Source organism: Sander vitreus, chromosome 18 (genome assembly GCF_031162955.1).
Source record: "Sander vitreus isolate 19-12246 chromosome 18, sanVit1, whole genome shotgun sequence".
NCBI lineage: Eukaryota > Metazoa > Chordata > Actinopteri > Perciformes > Percidae > Sander > Sander vitreus.
This window is the reverse complement of record NC_135872.1, coordinates 6285644-6302839: the sequence shown is the minus strand read 5'-3', so window position 1 is coordinate 6302839 and position 17196 is coordinate 6285644. Positions and strand designations below refer to the sequence as shown.

General features: G+C 42.9%; 2 protein-coding genes across 6 annotated transcripts in view; one reads left to right on the top strand and one right to left on the bottom strand.

The window, feature by feature from the left end:
- The window catches only part of rasgrp3 (RAS guanyl releasing protein 3 (calcium and DAG-regulated)), a 99030-nt gene that overhangs the window by 62814 nt on the left and 19020 nt on the right, over positions 1-17196 (bottom strand). For all 5 annotated transcript variants that reach the window (XR_013503451.1, XR_013503452.1, XM_078275104.1 and 2 more), the window contains exons 2-3: positions 2158-2296; positions 1616-1718 (exon numbers count right to left, since the gene is read on the bottom strand). Coding sequence is in view for 3 of the 5 variants with exons in the window: in XM_078275104.1 (XP_078131230.1) it covers positions 1616-1718; positions 2158-2227 (173 nt within the window). In the remaining 2 variants the exon portion in view is untranslated. The remainder of the gene's footprint in view (positions 1-1615; positions 1719-2157; positions 2297-17196) is intronic.
- Positions 11450-17196, top strand: part of LOC144533806 (protein broad-minded-like) — a 99651-nt gene continuing 93904 nt past the window's right edge. Inside the window, 7 exon segments of the mRNA XM_078275372.1 lie at positions 11450-11531; positions 11635-11709; positions 11899-12163; positions 12713-13079; positions 13159-13588; positions 13758-14160; positions 14202-14752. Of these exon segments, the coding sequence (XP_078131498.1) occupies positions 11450-11531; positions 11635-11709; positions 11899-12163; positions 12713-13079; positions 13159-13588; positions 13758-14160; positions 14202-14752 (2173 nt within the window).

Genomic DNA, 17196 nt, shown 5'->3' with positions numbered 1-17196 from the left:
CCCATCAATAACACACACTTAAAACAATGATTGGCCAGGTGTTTGGAGGTGAGAGGTCACTTTTTGTGTGTTTCAAGTACATCATCAAGAATGCTGTTGAGGATTTGTATGATTCATTGCGTCTTACCCCTCTCTATAGCAATGTTTACATATGAACCCTGGACAATGTAGCACAAAGCAGGAGATTATCCATCTCAGACGCGTAACTAACTGGAAACACTCTAAATAGTATACTAATACTGTTTAGTTTAGGCGAGGGGTGTCGCCTGTATAGAGTGTACAGCAGGCAGGACATGATGCAGATTATATCGTACACTACTACAACCATAGACACTTCATAATTTGGGCATAAACAACCAGGTCTCTCCTGGTCTTTGAATTTGTCTAACAATTTTGGCATCAGCCATTAAAGACAGAACTTCCCAAATATCGTTGTCTCGTCTCAGTAAAACATTTTCATTGCCATCTTCATGTAACTCTCGTTTCTTCTTCACCTTCAGATTTATTTATTTTTTTCGGTTTTGCACAAGCTGATAGAAACGTCATCAACATGGCCACTTGCTTGCTGTGAATTCTAACACTTTGGGCTAAATTGGAGATTGCACAGATTTTGTACAGAGGAGCTGGCAGGGTAAAGACCGTGTGATGTCTGATCCAACTGATTCAGAGTTCTACGTTCTCACATGCAGCTCTACAAGGTTATGTCTAGATGTCTAATTTCTAATTTCAGGTTTGCAGTGCAGTTTGAAGGGGGATAATGGGAGGGATTTGTAGCACCTAGAGAAAACACATGCTACTTGGGGAGAACACGCAAGTTCATGCAGCACTTTTGATACATCAAGCTTTGGCAAAAGTTCAATAAAGAAGCACTTTTCTCTTCTCCTTCGTCCCTCCATGGGTAGATTGTTACTATTTCTTCTTGCTGTGATATTCTCTGTCCCTATCATGCACACATTTGAGACTGTCATTTCATGAATTTCCCCAAAGACTGGCAAAGCCCGCTATAGCCAACTACGATGGCAGCAAATAAGGAAGTGGGGGAAATGAGAAAATCATCATTGGACTGGACAATGACAACAGAACTTAGTGGTAATTTTTACCTTGATCTTTCCTTAGCCTTAACATGTACAAATTGAAACCAAAACCATGATGTTTCCTTAAACCTAACTAGGCCGTTTTTGTCTAAACCTAACCAAGCCTTGTATGTATTCCAAGTCTTGATTTAGAAATCTCTCCCTCGCTGCAACTGACAACTATAAACTTTATGCAAAAAATTGCGAGATGATGTCACTAAAATGCGAATCAGTGTATGATGTAGTATGCACCTAAGCGCTCTAAAAACCCAGGGAAATACCTGAATACGGCTCATTTAACATTACCACGTACTTCCAAAGTAAGGGAAAAAGTGAGTTCATTGAAATTAAATGAAAAATCAGTCAATCTTGGTTTTAAGATGTAAGTTGATTTCATGTGCCGTGAGAAATAATGTATCTAAGGCATCACTTTACAGTAGTACATATCTTCAGCAAGGTGAAATAAGATAGCCAGCAGTGTTTCAACCAACTGTAACTGGGTTTAGCAGTAGTTCCTACAGGCTTTCTGCCAGATGGGATATATCATCAGTAGTTTTCCCGCCAGTTCTGAGGATGTGATGTACCAGCGATGCATCAGCAGCAGGCTGCGAGGGAGCAAGTTGGCCTGCAGCTCCCCACTGTCATCTAGGAAGAGAAGGGAGTAACACAATGTCATTACATTTTAACTTTACCAAACAGGCACTACATTAATGTTTATATTGGAAGTCTAGTCATGTTGTAATCCTAAAGGATAATTATGTTGTATTTTCAACTAATCAAATAAATAGACCCAAAGCAAAAACAGAGCTGTAAGCCCCTATCACACCCCTGTGATTAAATGCAAATTCTTTAAAAATATGCAACATGTAAGCATAACATTACATAAATTGTTACAGGTATTAAAAGCAGATTTTGACCCAGGCCCCCTCTATAATAGGGTCTTGAGATTAGGTACACATGCAATGGTCACCAATAACCCCTTCCGTTTTAGTTCATAGTAATAATTTAATCAAAGGACCCACAGTGAGCCCCAGGTCAGGTAAGTCATCCAGCCTTGCTTGCAATTCATTCACATGTCGCTTACCAAATGCATGAATGCATTCATTTAAGAGAGCATCCAGAGATGCTGCCTTCCCCAGTGTGGACGATCCCATAGTGCCCAGCTGGAGGAAGGACGGGGTCAACACTTCCTGCTCACTGCTATGGACCAATCAGGGTTTTTTCTGGAGCAAGAGAGAGACAGTCCTTAGTATAGATGTTATATATAATAATATGAAAATAAATGCATTGGGCTAGTTTGGTGATCATGTGAAGTCGAATTTCCTCATACATTGTTTATAATTAATTAAATAGCTTAAAGCAGTCTATTGCCGATAGGCATGTTTCTATAATGTAATCCAGTTTAGCCTCAAAGCAATGCTAATCTGTATGGAATCTTTATTTGTCTCCTTTACAAACAGGTAAGGGCAGCCAATTTTGCCGGGGCTTCAGCCCCGAATGTTTTGAGTATAGCCCCGAATGTATTTTGAAAAGTTGACTGACAAGTAAAATCGGACAATAGCCTATGTAAACATGCCTGATCGCCTGGCCAATCATACCGGACGCTTATTTCTCCATGCCTGTCACAAAGCGATCCCTCCTCTCGGCTCTTTTTCTCTCTCTCTCTCTCGCTCTCTCTCTCTCTCTCTCTCTCTCTCTGATAGAAAGAGACAGGATGAGTGGGGAAAACTGTGGTAATTGTAGCCTATATATGGCTGTGTGTGTGTGTGTGTGTGTGTGTGTGTGTCTCTGTCTCTCTCTCTCTGTCCGTCCGTCGTTCTCTGCCTCCGTGTGCCTGATCGTGTGTCTCACTTTGAGAAGTCAAGACTAACAAAATTACCATGAACCTACAGTGAGACCTTGCCCGCTCAACACGGGTAGGAGAGACTAGACCGCCGCGGTGGTACTGACTCATCGAAGATCCAGCAGATCAGATAAGCAAAGCCCATGACGTGTTGTCGCCATAGCGACTGCAAGCAACGGTGTTTAGACTGTGTTGAAAGCACAATTTTTCAAGCTGAAGCGAAGAAGCGCTCTACCATTAAGCTACATTCAAATTAAAGTGGTGTGAGAAGTGGTTCAACTTAGAAATTGCAACTAAGGACTCCTCTCTATTAACCTTGCATTACAGAGCTTAGCCTACATGTTTTGGGGATGAATCTAATGTGCTGGTGTTTCTGGTTGTTACATACTACAAGGTGTAAAGGGGAATCTAACTCCATAAGGGAGTAAATATGTTTTGAGTATAAGGTGAAAGAAAAGGATAACATAAGTTTAAGTATGACTCCTCCAAATCACAGAGAACACAGATGGGATGAGATATATTTTGAATGTGCACAAAGTTTTGAACATGAGCAGAAATCCTGCTCGAACACATCTGAAATATTACGGTCCAGGGGTTTATTAAGTCATTAAAATGAATTAATGTATCATTGAGGTGAATAATTGTCATATGCACAGGAGGAGGTTACTTCCTCAACAAGAGATGCAAAAGAGGAGGGAAGAGTAAATGATGCCTAGGCTACATGTGTGCTGACGTGTGAAAAGTCGATCCAAAGGAGAATAAATAGTTGAAAGCAATACAGAATACCTGAGAGCCTTATTGCAATATATTCCATTATGTTTTTATATTTGGATTGTAATCTATGTTTCCCTTCACATAAAGATATTTCCAGCAGAAAAAGGTAGAAATAGGTGCATAAAAATTCACCTCAATGCAGGAAATGAAGCTAAAATGAAAAAGCCATTTGCTGTTTTGCATGCATTTAGTTCAATTAAATGAACCTCCTCAAGTCCTAGAAATGCCCCTGGGTAAGGGAGGCAGTCTTTACTGTTGACTACAAAAGGGATCTGTGTCAACAGCAACCTTGGGAAAATAGTCTGTAATATCCTAAACTTCAGGATTCTACCTTTATTCAAGAAAAAAAGTAAATGTAAAATTTGGTCATCTTTCAAATTACTGAGCCTCCAATCATATTAGACCCTTAATTGCTTTAATTAACACAGATGTCCACCAAAAAAGGAGGGAAAATACAGTGGGGAGAACAAGTTGATACACTGCCGTGCAGGTTTTCCTACTTGTAGAGCATTTAGAAGTCTGTAATTTTTATCATAGGTACTCTTCAATTGTGAGAGACGGAATCTAAAACAAAAATCCAGAAAATCACATTGTATGATTTTTTAAATAATTAATTTGCATTTTATTGCATGACATAAGTATTTGATCACCTACCAACCAGTAAGAATTCCGGCTCTCACAGACCTGTTAGTTTTTTTTTAAGAAGCCCTCCTGTTCTCCACTCATTACCTGTATTAACTGCACCTGTTTGAACTCGTTACCTGTATAAAAGACACCTGTCCACACACTCAAACAGACTCCAACCTCTCCACAATGGCCAAGACCAGAGAGCTGTGTAAGGACATCAGGGATAAAATTGTAGACCTGCACAAGGCTGGGATGGGCTACAGGACAATAGGCAAGCAGCTTGGTGAGAAGGCAACAACTGTTGGCGCAATTATTAGAAAATGGAAAAAGTTCAAGATGACGGTAAATCTCCCTTGGTCTGGGGCTCCATGCAAGATCTCACCTTGTGGGGCATCAATGATCATGAGGAAGGTGAGGGATCAGCCCAGAACTACGCGGCAGGACCTGGTCAATGACCTGAAGAGAGCTGGGACCACAGTCTCAAAGAAAACCATTAGTAGCACACTAAAAATTAGATTAAAATCCTGCAGCGCACGCAAGGTCCCCCTGCTCAAGCCAGTGAATGTCCAGGCTCATCTGAAGTTTGCCAATGACCATCTGGATGATCTGGAGGAGGAATGGGAGTAGGTCATGTGTTTTTGGTCTAAACTCCACTCACCGTGTTTGGAGGAAGAAGAAGGATGAGTACAACCACAAGAACACCATCCCAACCGTGAAGCATGGAGGTGGAAACATTATTCTTTGGGGATGCTTTTCTGCAAAGGGGACAGGACAACTGCGCCGTATTGAGGGGAGGATGGATGGAGCCATGTATCGCGAGATCTTGGCCAACAACCTCCTTCCCTCATAAGAGCATTGAAGATGGGTCGTGGCTGGGTCTTCCAGCATGACAACGACCCGAAACACACAGCCAGGGAAACTAAGGAGTGGCTCCGTAAGAAGCATCTCAAGATCCTGGAGTGGCCTAGCCAGTCTCCAGACCTGAACCCAATAGAAAATCTTTGGACGGAGCTGAAAGTCCCGAAACCTGAAGGATCTGGAGAAGGTCTGTATGGAGGAGTGGCCCAAAATCCCTGCTGCAGTGTGTGCAAATCTGGTCAAGAACTACAGGAAACGTATGATTTTTGCAAACAAAGGTTTCTGTACCAAATATTAAGTTCTGCTTTTCTGATGTATCAAATACTTATGTCATGCAATAAAATGCAAATTAATTACTTAAAAATCATACAATGTGATTTTCTGGATTTTTGTTTTAGATTCCGTCACTCACAGTTGAAGTGTACCTATGATAAAAATTACAGACCTCTACATGCTTTGTAAGTGGGAAAACCTGCAAAATTGGCAGTTTATCAAATACTTGTTCTCCCCACTGTATCTGCTTGTTTCATTAACTTTAAATAAGCCTTTGACTCAATTTGGCATGAAGGACTTTTCTTCAAAATCCCTCAAAGTGTACAAGCACGACCAATGTGCTGTGAAAACTAATAATGAAAGAACAGCATAGTTTACTCAAGGATGTGGTGTGAAGCAAGGTTGCTGTTTAATTCCTGCATTATTCAACCTGTACATAAATGAACTTGCAGACCAGCTGGATGGATGTATATGTATATAGATGTGTATGTATATATATATTAGGGCTGTCAATCGATTAAAAAATGTAATCTAATTAATTACATACTCTGTGATTAATTATTCGAAATTAATCGCATACATAATTAACGGTGTCTGAACCGATACTTTTTAAGAAAGTAAAAAAAGAAAAAGAAAAAAAAAGGGTACTAAACAACGGTTGGTAACATTAAAGAACGGCTTGTTTATTGCTAAGGTCATATGGTCAAAATTCACTGACTTAATAATAATGTATAACAATAACAATAACTTATTTCACTAGTAAATTGCTGTTGAACGACAAAAACAACCACCAGATGGGTAATGGACATTTACAATAACTTCAAATGCACCACGAGGCTGTAGTTTACCAGTTTCATTGAACTGAACATCCGGCGGCAGCTCTAGATTGTTATATCCCGGTGTTGAATCCTCTACAGTAAAACACAGTCACACTTTACACCGTTTAGCGTTAGCTGTCAGCATTTAACCCTGTTTAATCCAGCTACTAGCTAGTGGTAGGCTAACGTTAGCTGCTGTCGAGTATAGTGTTAACTAGTGTCACGTGCAGCAGTGTTTGTGTTGCCTGTATCGTCTTCAGAGCATCAGAGAGAAGCGCAGACATATCAGGGGCACCAGATTTTGGTAGCCAGGGTTGGCAGGAAGAAGATTTTTACAAGTAAATGTTCCAATTAATGATCCAGGCAGCACATTCTCGTCTCCCTCCTTCATTTTACAGTCCAATGGTGGCTAGAACGGCTCCGGGTCAAACCTCAATATGGAATGGATCAATAAAAGTTATTTCTTTTTTTTATTTTGACAGCCCTAATATATATATATATATATATATATATATATATATATATATATATATATATATATATATATATATATATATATATATATTGTCACACTGAATGCTTGCTCTTGGGGGAATTACTGGAATTGTTGGGTCTTTGTAAATATATATAAAATGGAATGGTCTAGACCTACTCCATCTGTAAACTGTCTCGAGATAACTCGTTATGATTTGATACTATAAATAAAATTGAATTGACTATATATATATATATATATATTAGGGCTGTCAATCGATTAAAATTTATTTATTTTTTTCTCTTCTTTTTCTTTTTCATGTTTATCCGCGGTGTAGTCGGAAGAGATGCGTTTTTAGCCTTCAGCAGAAGATGCGTAGGCTTTCGGCCATCCTGACGTCAATAGGGAGCTCATTCCACCATTTGCGAGCCAGGACAGCAAACAGTCGGGATTTCGTTGAGTGATTAGTTCTCCCCCGCTGTGAGGGGGCAGCAAGCAGGTTGGCTGATGCAGAGTGGAGTGGGTGGGTTGGGTATAGGGTTTGATCATGTCCTGGATGTATGCTGGGGCTGATCCGTTTGTGGCCCTGTATGCAAGTACTAGTGTCTTGAAGTAGATGCGGGCAGCAATTGGTAAGCTGTGAAGAGAGCAGCCTCTTCACAGAACTTAGATACCTGCTGTATGCAGATTACCTGATTTTGTTGTCTTCATCCAGAGATGGTCTTCAATATAACCTGTACATCCTGGAACAATACTGCCATAACTGGGCCTTAGAGGTCAATTTTTACGAAAACTCAAATCGTGACCATTCCAAGGCTTCTTGAAACCAAATACTATTTTACTTTGAATCAGGCATGTAATAAGTAATGGGCCAGGTCGACACACACTTCACTCACTGGCCCATCCAGCCATGTTTGATTTTGTTATGAAAAATTTATGTAAAAAAAGTAATAGTAGCATAACTATTTGATGTGTCTTCTCTTTTGATTAAAACAAAACTGTTAAAATAATTAGGAAGCCTCCGGAATGTAGTTGGTTCCTATGGTTACAACAGGCTGACTCTCGGGGCTGTCTCCAGCAGCTAGCTAGCTAGCTAGCTGGCTTTTCAGACAATGTACTGTTAAAAGTTACCGGGACAACAAGGGCTTCTCTTTAAAGTGGTTGGGCAGTTTTCTTGGTTGGAATACAGTGTATATAAGGAACAGTTTTCTGCAGCATGTGCAGAAATTTACCCAGCCAAGCTGACAGCCCATCAGCGAGGGAGGAGCTTGTTTGAGTGGCGGCCCTCACAGGTAACATTTGGTAAAACGTGTTTCGTGCTTCTTGTGTTATTATTAAAGTAGTAATCTTCCTCTTTAGTAAGAAATCTTGAACGCTGATGACGGCTTCTGAAATGCAGTCGTTTAAAATAATCTGTCAGTGCTGGAGTTTTTGTTGTTTTTGTTTTCTTTGATCCTGTCACTGCCGTGCAGTCAATAAACTGTCTAAGATGGCGCTGTGTAGGCTACTTTCCATTATATCTTTCTTAATTCAAACAATGCTTGGCTGGAAGTTTTTATTCTTTGATCTTTGATGAACTGCTGATTTAACTGCTGGTAGAGCATTTGTTGCTCGTGATCTGACCATAGCCCTGAAGCAACAATGCTGTAATAAATGCACAAGGGATTTGTGACATGTGCAATTTCTGTCTGATGTATGCTATGTCATACAGAATGTTAACACGTTCTCAGCTCTTTGGGTTTATGTTTAACAGTGCTGTGCACTGTAGAGTTAATGCTTCAAATTAGCCTGAAAAGGCTATAATAGACAGGTTGTTGTCTACTGTTGTGTACAGCCTTCATAGACCAAGCTTTGTTGTATAGAAAGTGTTTTGCTGTTATTGCCGTTGTAATGCAGTAAGCCTATGATGGAAAGTAAAATTGTTGCTGTTCTTTTTAGTTTGTCTATTTTGTCCTTTTTGCTACTTCTAACTTCTAATGTCTTTTTTTCTGGGAAAAGGTGGCCAACTTAGTTTTGTACTGGCCCACCAAAATACAATTTCTGCCTACGACACTGCTTTGAATAGCATCCAAATAAACACAAAAACTATACTGACCATATCTGCATTAGGGAGTTTCAATAAAAAAATTCACCCAAAGAAAAAGCATGCAGGGCAGTGTAGGCAATAAAAACCAAGCTGTTCAACTTTACAATGAAATGCGTGTATCATTCAATTAGAATCTGGACAAAAATATTTGATAGTGTAAATGTCTCAATAGCTCTATATGGAAGTGAGATTTGGGGCCCCCTCGGTACATTGGAGCATGACTCCTGGGACCAACACCCAATAGAGGCCCTCCACACTGACTTCTGTCGAAGAATTCTAAATTTTCAAAGGAAAACGCCAAATAACACCTGTCAAGCAGAACTGGAACGTTTTCCCATAACTGCTAAACATACAGAAACAAGCTATAACATTTTGGACAGTTCTTTATTCAAGTCAAAAAGACACTTTAATGCACTTAAAACACAGAGCTAAATCCTGAAAACAGTTCCCTCAGTCAGCTGAAGCTAACTAACCACGGCTTCCATCAGCAGAGATTCAAACTAACAGAACAAAACACATCATGAATCAGTAAAGAGATCAATATTTACAACATTGGAAAAAATCAAACAAAAACAAACGAGAATTAAAAGCTGCAAGCAGCGCTGGATGGGCCCTCGCTCCCCTGCGCATGTCGGGGTTACTGGCGGACGCCGCTCCTTGTGGCCATGCATTTACACAAGCGTCAGACACTGCAAACTGTCACCAATGAAAAAGGAAATCTCTGCTGAGTTCAATGATATCTCACACAATAGTCCACATCATACCTAGCATAAGTTATGAAACTGGGCTGTTTCTAAAGCATAGCGGGTGGGCCAAACATGACCAATGAAAAGGGAACTCTCTGCTGAGTTCAGTGATACCTAACACAAGACTCTACCTTAAACGGTTTAAAAGTTATGAAAGGGGCATGGCCTGAGTACATGGGCGTGGTTAAAGTATAGGGGGTGGCTCAGTATCACATGTAGACCACAAATTATAAGTTTCATGTAAATCGGATGATGTTTGTCATATAAGGCTGATTTCCTGTTGCCAGCGGGGGGCGCTATGACGGAAAGTCAATTTTGGCCTGTAGATGTCCTCAGGCCTGGACCTTTGTCAATCATGACAAATTTTGCGCAGAATGGACAATGTACATTCAAATTAAAACAACTTCCTCGTTCATCGCTAAACACTCAAAAAGGCCGCCATGCCACGCCCACACCGTTTGACCAAAAGTCTTGATTCCATAATTAATAATAACTTTTCATCATTGAGGTGTTGAGATGGTACAGACCAAATCTGAAGCCGATCGGATGACATCTCTAGGAGGAATTCGTTAAAGTATCACACCTTGACTTTTAGGCCTAATTCCTGTTACCACTAGGGGGCGCTATGACTTTGAGTCAATATCGGCCTATACATGTCCTGGGTTGGAGTATTATGAATTCTGAAAAATTTCATACAAATTGGTCAATGTACACTTGAGTCACACCCACTTATTGTTTCGATGGCGAAACACACAAAATGGCCGCCCCGCTATTACGAAAAGTCTTGCTTTTAATAACTTTTCATCTTCAAGGTCTTAAGATGGCACAGACCAAATTTGAAGTCGATTAGATGAAAAGACTTCCTGTTGAATTTAGGGAGTGAGTTTGTATGTCTTAACATGATATGTGTACTAATTTCCATTACTCTACGTCAGGGCTATTCATTTGGCGACAATGCAGAGCGTGCTAGTTGTAGCCTAGATTACTATCAATATGTCTTTCTCAACACTGAAACGTAAAATTGACAATGAAAACCATCAGTTTAAGCCTGCCTGGACTGACAAATACTTTATTTTGCCACCACATCCAAACACCAAACCAATGTGTTTAATTTGTAATGAGTGTGTTGCAGTACTTAAAGATTACAATGTGTAGAGGCACCACGTTGAGAAACACCAGACTTTCCGTAACAATTTTCCAGAGGGATCTCAAGAGAGGGCTGCAAAAGTGTAGAGTTTGATTGCATCTTACAACCGGAGCAGTACTACCATGGTGCGGTCATTCACAGCCCAAGAGAGAGCTACTGCAGCATCCCTTCGTGTTTCCTGGATATTGGCAAAAAAGAAAAGGCCATTCACAGACTCTGAAACCATGAAGGACTGTATGCTGGCCGTCGTGGATGAGGTGATAAATGACGATAACATTAAAACAAGCCTGGCATCTGCTATAAAAAACTTACCCCTGTCAGATACTTCCAACATTCGTAGGGTTGAAATTCTTGCTGCAAGCCTCCAACACCGCATATACCGCATGCTGCTGTCAGAAATGTCTGCTGAGCACCAGAACCTGCGTTTGCATAATGACGTGAGGTGGCTGTCCAAATGCAAAGCACTGGAGCATTTATGTGGTCTCAGAGAGGAGATCATAACTTTCCTCCTCCACAGCAGTAGCAGCAAGCAAAAACAGAAAAGGCAGAAACACACTTGAATCGCATACTGGACAACAACATCATAGCCGATGCCTGCTTTCTGAGCGACATATTCAAACACCTGAATGATCTCAATTTGGGACTACAAGGCAGAGACAAAACTGTCATCGACCTTTTGATAAATAAAAATAAGAATAATCCTAAATTTCAAGAGGGCCTTCACTGACGATGTCGGTGCCCCGGGGCCCTCTGCCACCGCCTCAACCTCCGTCGCTTCCGGTGCCAGACCTCGTTTACCCTCCAGTCCATAGTAGGCAAGCCCCTGGACCAACATTTGTTCCACTATCTAGCTGGACCTGTTAAGCTGCAAGTTGGTTGGTTACATACTGAAGAAATCACTTTCCTGGTTCTAGAACACTCCACCACTGATGTCATCCTGGGTTGCCCCTGGCTGTTGCATCACTCGCCCACCATCGACTGGAGCTCGGGTAACATCCTGAAGTGGGGAACAGACTGTTTTCCACATTGTTTCCCTGACCTACCTCTTACTCGTCCACAACCCCTCCCTCCACCCGTGGCACTCTTCACACTTCGGTGGAAAGCCCAAAAAGCAACAGCCCGGTAGAGATCCCCCCCGGACTACCTCCACTTCAGTGATGTGTTTTGCCCGCAACAAGCTGCCAGGTTGCCTCCTCACCACCCATCGGACTGTGCCATTGATCTCCTACCAAGTGAGCTAATGCCCAAGGGCAAGATTTACCCTCTTTCTCTTCCCAAACAGAAGGCCATGGAGGAGTACATCAAGGAGGCCCTAAACCAAGGCCACATCAGACCATCTACCTCCCTTGCTGCTTCAAGCTTCTTTTTCGTGGCCAAGAAGGATGGCGGTTTCAGACCCTGTATTGACTACCGTGCACTCAACAAGATCACCGTCAAATACAGGTACACTCTTCCCCTTGTCCCATCCTCCCTAGAGCTTCTGCGAGGTGCACAGATTTTCTCAAAACGATTTTCTCGTTCGGATCCAGAAGGGGGACGGGTGGAAGACTGCCTTTGTTACCCCTACTGGCCACTATGAGTATCTGGTGATGCCATACGGATTAGCTAATGCCCCCTCTGTATTCCAGGCATTTATGAATGAGATATTCCGAGAGTACCTCCACCGTTTTGTGTTAATCTACATCGATGATATTTTTATATATTCCAGTAATATGGCCGACCATCTCCACCACGTAGCCTTGGTCCTCCAGAAGCTCTGCGAATACAATCTCTATCTCAAAGCTGAAAAGTGCTCCTTCCATCTGTCTCAAGTCCAGTTCCTCGGATACAACATCAGCCACAACCACATCAGTATGGATGAGGGGAAGGTAGCGGCGGTGCACTCCTGGCCAACACCCACAACCATAAAAGAACTCCAACGCTTCCTTGGTTTTGCCAATTTTTACCGCCGCTTTATATCTATCTCACTTCCCCTCTCACCTCCCTCCTCAGAGGTAAACCCAAGACCCTCTCCTGGAACAAAACCGCCACCCAAGCCTTCAAGGACTTGAAGAAAGCCTTCACCACAGCTCCAGTCCTCACACATCCTGACCCGGATAAACCCTTCATCGTTGAGGTGGATGCCTCAACCACCGGGCTCGGAGCAGTGCTTTCTCAACAGCAGGGGAAGCCCTTGAAGCTACATCCATGTGCCTTCTTCTCCAGAAAACTCTCACCAGCGGAACAGAATTATGACGTCGGCAACCGAGAGCTACTAGCCATCAAGCTAGCCTTGGAGGAGTGGCGCCACTGGTTAGAGGGGGCTAAACATCCATTCCTGGTGTTGACGGACCATCGCAACCTAGAGTACCTCCGAAAGGCAAGGCGTCTAAACCTCCGACAGGCCAGGTGGTCCCTCTTCTTTACCCGCTTCAACTTTTCCATTTCCTATCGTCTAGGGTCCAAAAAATGTGAAGGCTGATGCCCTATCCTGGCTCTACGCCCCTGAGGAGAGTTGTAATCACCCTGAGCCCATCCTGCCGCCTCATCTAATCATCAGTCCCATAGAATGGGCTCTGGATCAGGACATCGCAGAGGCCTCGGTTGCTGACCCTGCTCCGCCCAGCACCCCGGCACATCTCACTTATGTTCCCAAAGTACTCCGTCTCCAGGTAACCTCCATGGTACACTCCTCACTGGGCACTGGCCACCCCGGAACCAATCAGACTCTCTCCCTCCTTCAGAACCGGTACTGGTGGCCAGGGATGGCAAAGGAGGTCAGTCGCTTTGTTGCTGGCTGTGCCAAATACGCCATGGCAAAGACGCCACCTCCCTGCAGGCAAGCTTCTTCCGTTGCCCGTTCCAAAACGTCCATGGTCACACCTAGGAGTTGACTTCGTCACGGATCTCCCTTCATCAGAAGGTCATACATGCATCTTGGTGATCGTGGACAGATTTTCCAAATCCTGTAAACTTATTCCATTCAAAGGCATTCCTACAGCTAGTGATACCGCCCAGGCACTCTTTCACATGGTCTTCTGAAATTTTGGTATCCCAGAGGACATTGTTTCTGATCGTGGCTCCCAGTTCATCTCCAGGTTCTGGCGGGCCTTCTGCTCTGTCCTAGGTGTGACCGTGAGCCTCTCCTCGGGTTACCATCCACAGACGAATGGGCAAACGGAGAGGAAGATCCAGGAGATCGGTCGGGTCCTTCGGACCTTCTGCCAAGGTCAGCAGCACAATTGGCATCAGTTCCTGCCATGGGCCGAATACGCACAGAACTCTCTCCTGCAACCTTTTCCCGGGACGGGGGCACCATCAGAAGTGCCAGCGGTGGCCCATTGGTTCCGTCAGAGTGAAAGGGTCTGGAATGAGGCACACCGCCAGCTGCAGAGAGCCATCCGGCGCCACAAACACCATGCTGGCGAGCATCTGCGCCATCCTACATCGTCGGCCAGAAGGTGTGGCTGTCTACCAGGGACATCTGGATGCGCCTTCCCAGCAAGAAGTTAAGTCCTCGTTACATTGGTCCCTTCACCATCACTGAACTCATTAACCCAGTCACTGTTAAGCTACAACTTCCCCCACATTATAAGATCCACTCTACTTTCCATGTCTCCCTGCTCAAACCATTTGTTCCCTCTCCTACAGAGCCTGGTGCCACGGAGGAACCTCCCCCGCCGCTCCTGATCGAGGATGGCCCAGTCTACGCCGTCTGGGACATCCTGGACTCACAACGCCGAAGGGGTCGCCTCGAGTACCTAGTGGACTGGGAGGACTACGGTCCAGAGGAGCGATCCTGGGTATGCCGAGGCGACATCCTTGCTCCGACCCTGCTAACTACGTTCCACGAAGAATATCCAGATCGTCCTGCCCCTCGGGGTCAGCCTTGGCATCGGGGTCCTCGGCCATCAGGAGCAGCCCGTGGAGGGGGGGCGGGTACTGTCACACTGGCACTGGGCTCTCCCTCAGCCACGCCCACTACACAGTCTCCTCTCAATCAGTATCATCGTTCACTATCCCCAGCCTATTGGCACTCCTCACCTGTTGCCTGTTTGAACTCGTTATCCCATCTACAAGAACCCTCTCCATGGCTCAGTTGTCTGGTCTCATCACTATAAGACTCCACATGTCATTTGGACTCTCCCCTTTTTTGCAGCTGTGCCAGATCTTCCTGTGTTTATCTCCTGAGAAGTTAAGTTAAGTGTTCCTTTGAGCTTCCTAGAACTATTTTGACTTGAAGTCTCCAAAGTTTTGTGTTTTTTGGAATCCTAGTTTCCTGAGTTTTGAGCCTGTGTTTTTGACTGGAAGTTTCCTGAGTTTTCTACAACTGTTACTTTTTGTATCCCTGTCCAAGACCTTCATTAAAGATATTCGGATGGTATTCTGTGTCCTGAGTCTGAGTCTGTGACAGCATAACCCATGTGTATAGCTGTTCATTTTTTTTGTTTTTTTTTAAAACATGTTGCTGTTTGCAGGTTCTACAGAGTTCATCCTCATGCTTGCCCATCTCTGACAAATCCCAAGTCCACAGTTTCCTAGTGTTAGCCTTGTCATAATTACAGTGTGTCTGCTGTCTTTGCCCAATTTTGCATTAAAGTAACGACGACCCCTTCTTTAATTGTCCCTCTCCCTCTGCCACAGAGCTTTTACGTTGTCCTTAATGACAGGCATTCAAATATCCCAATCCATGCTGTTAAATGGTCTCTTTTCAGTGTCATTTTAGCGGCCTTGTCTGCTGTCTCATTCTCATCCAACCCAAGGTTTAGGGTTAACCCACAGAGGGGAATAGTGTGTCTTAGTGACCGTTTGAGTTATTTACTGAGAGCCTCCTCTAGCATGTGCCATCCATAATGAGTGATGGAGCGAGGGTAGTGGTAGGGTAGAATTCCATCTTGTTGCAACGTCCTGATCAAGTGATTGTTTCTTTTCAAGTGCGAGTTGCTGTTCTGTTAATTCCTTAGCTTTGGATGGACTAAGTTCAAAGTGCCCGACAACCTTGGGACATTTGGCAAAAACACTTGAATCCACTGTTTGACACACCCATGACCATTTTTTTCAGACTGTGGGCCGTGCAGGAAAGGTGTTCAGATGGAAGTAGTGGAAGTGTGCTGTGACGCCCAATTAGTTGACATTGCTCAGAGAAGAATGTTCATCCTCTATGCCCTCTCGCCTTCGTAAATATGATTCCTCTCAAGGGTTTAGGGTCTTAGGGTAGATTATAAGAGGTGTTTCCTAATGCAATTGAACACCACACTGCTGTATTGTTTTATTATTATTTAAATCTAATACTTCCAGCCTGTTTATTCAACTATTATTTGTATGAGCCCTATTTCATTTGGTGTGATAATGATTTTAAAATGATTAATACAAGCTATTTCCGTGGACTTCTCCACGCCTCTAAACTGTGTAAATGGGTGCCCTTTGCCCCCCCATTGTCCATCCCATGCCTCTGGTGAAAGGGTCAAGTACAGATAGCTGCATGGTACCAAACTACATTGACAATCTGCAACTGATGCACAAGTTTCATGTTCTGTACATACAATCCTTTTAAATGTTTTTATTTTGTAACCAATTCAATTAAAAAGTCTCCCCACACACAGGCACACGTTCCCATGCATGCATCTCTAAGTATATATTTCAGAGGACTAGAGATCTAACATCTTCAAACCCATTTTATTGTTTTTGACAATGCTGTGCCACGCAAGATCTTGACTAAAAGGTTCATAATTTAAGTCAATTCGTGAATTAATCCTGAGTACCAGAGTACTAACCAAGTGGTCTATTAACTGGTGGTTTATGTCTCTAATTGCAACATTCTAAAAATACAATATTGGTCTTAAAGAAATCTTTGCCAGAACAGGATTACATCTAGTCTATTCTCTATAAGAAGTCTAAAAGTCAAACATTTGAAGGTGATCTCACAATTGATTTAATCCTGTGGTGTTTAGGTGATGTGCTGCCTGGAATATCTGTATCGTAGGATCAGAAGTCAACCTCATTATTCAGGCAGCTGAATGAGGATTAGGAGTGCATTGTGGAAGCTAGAGACTCTGGGGATTTGGACCTTGTTAATGGCTCAGTATGTAATCAGCTGCTATCACCTTGGAGAGGCCAAAAAGACGTCACTGGCCAACAACTAATTTATTCTGTGACGCTTACGTCAACATCAGCAATCAGTGTGTGTGTGTGTGTGTGTGTGTGTACACACAGTGGAATGAATAAAGACATTGTTCTTTAACTTGAAAAGGATAAGATCTTTAAAAGGGATGCTTAGATGTGGTGATTCCTAATGCATCTGGTGATTTCAGTACTAACATTACCCAAACATTTGTATTCATAAATTAGACTAAAAGCACTCTGAAGTAGCCTTTACTTATGAATGAGTATAACATATTTATTGATTTATGTGAATGCAGTTACCAGTGTAGAGGAGCTTGCTGCAGTAATAGATGTAAATAACCATTTATGGATTATGCTGCTCCATATAGCATCAT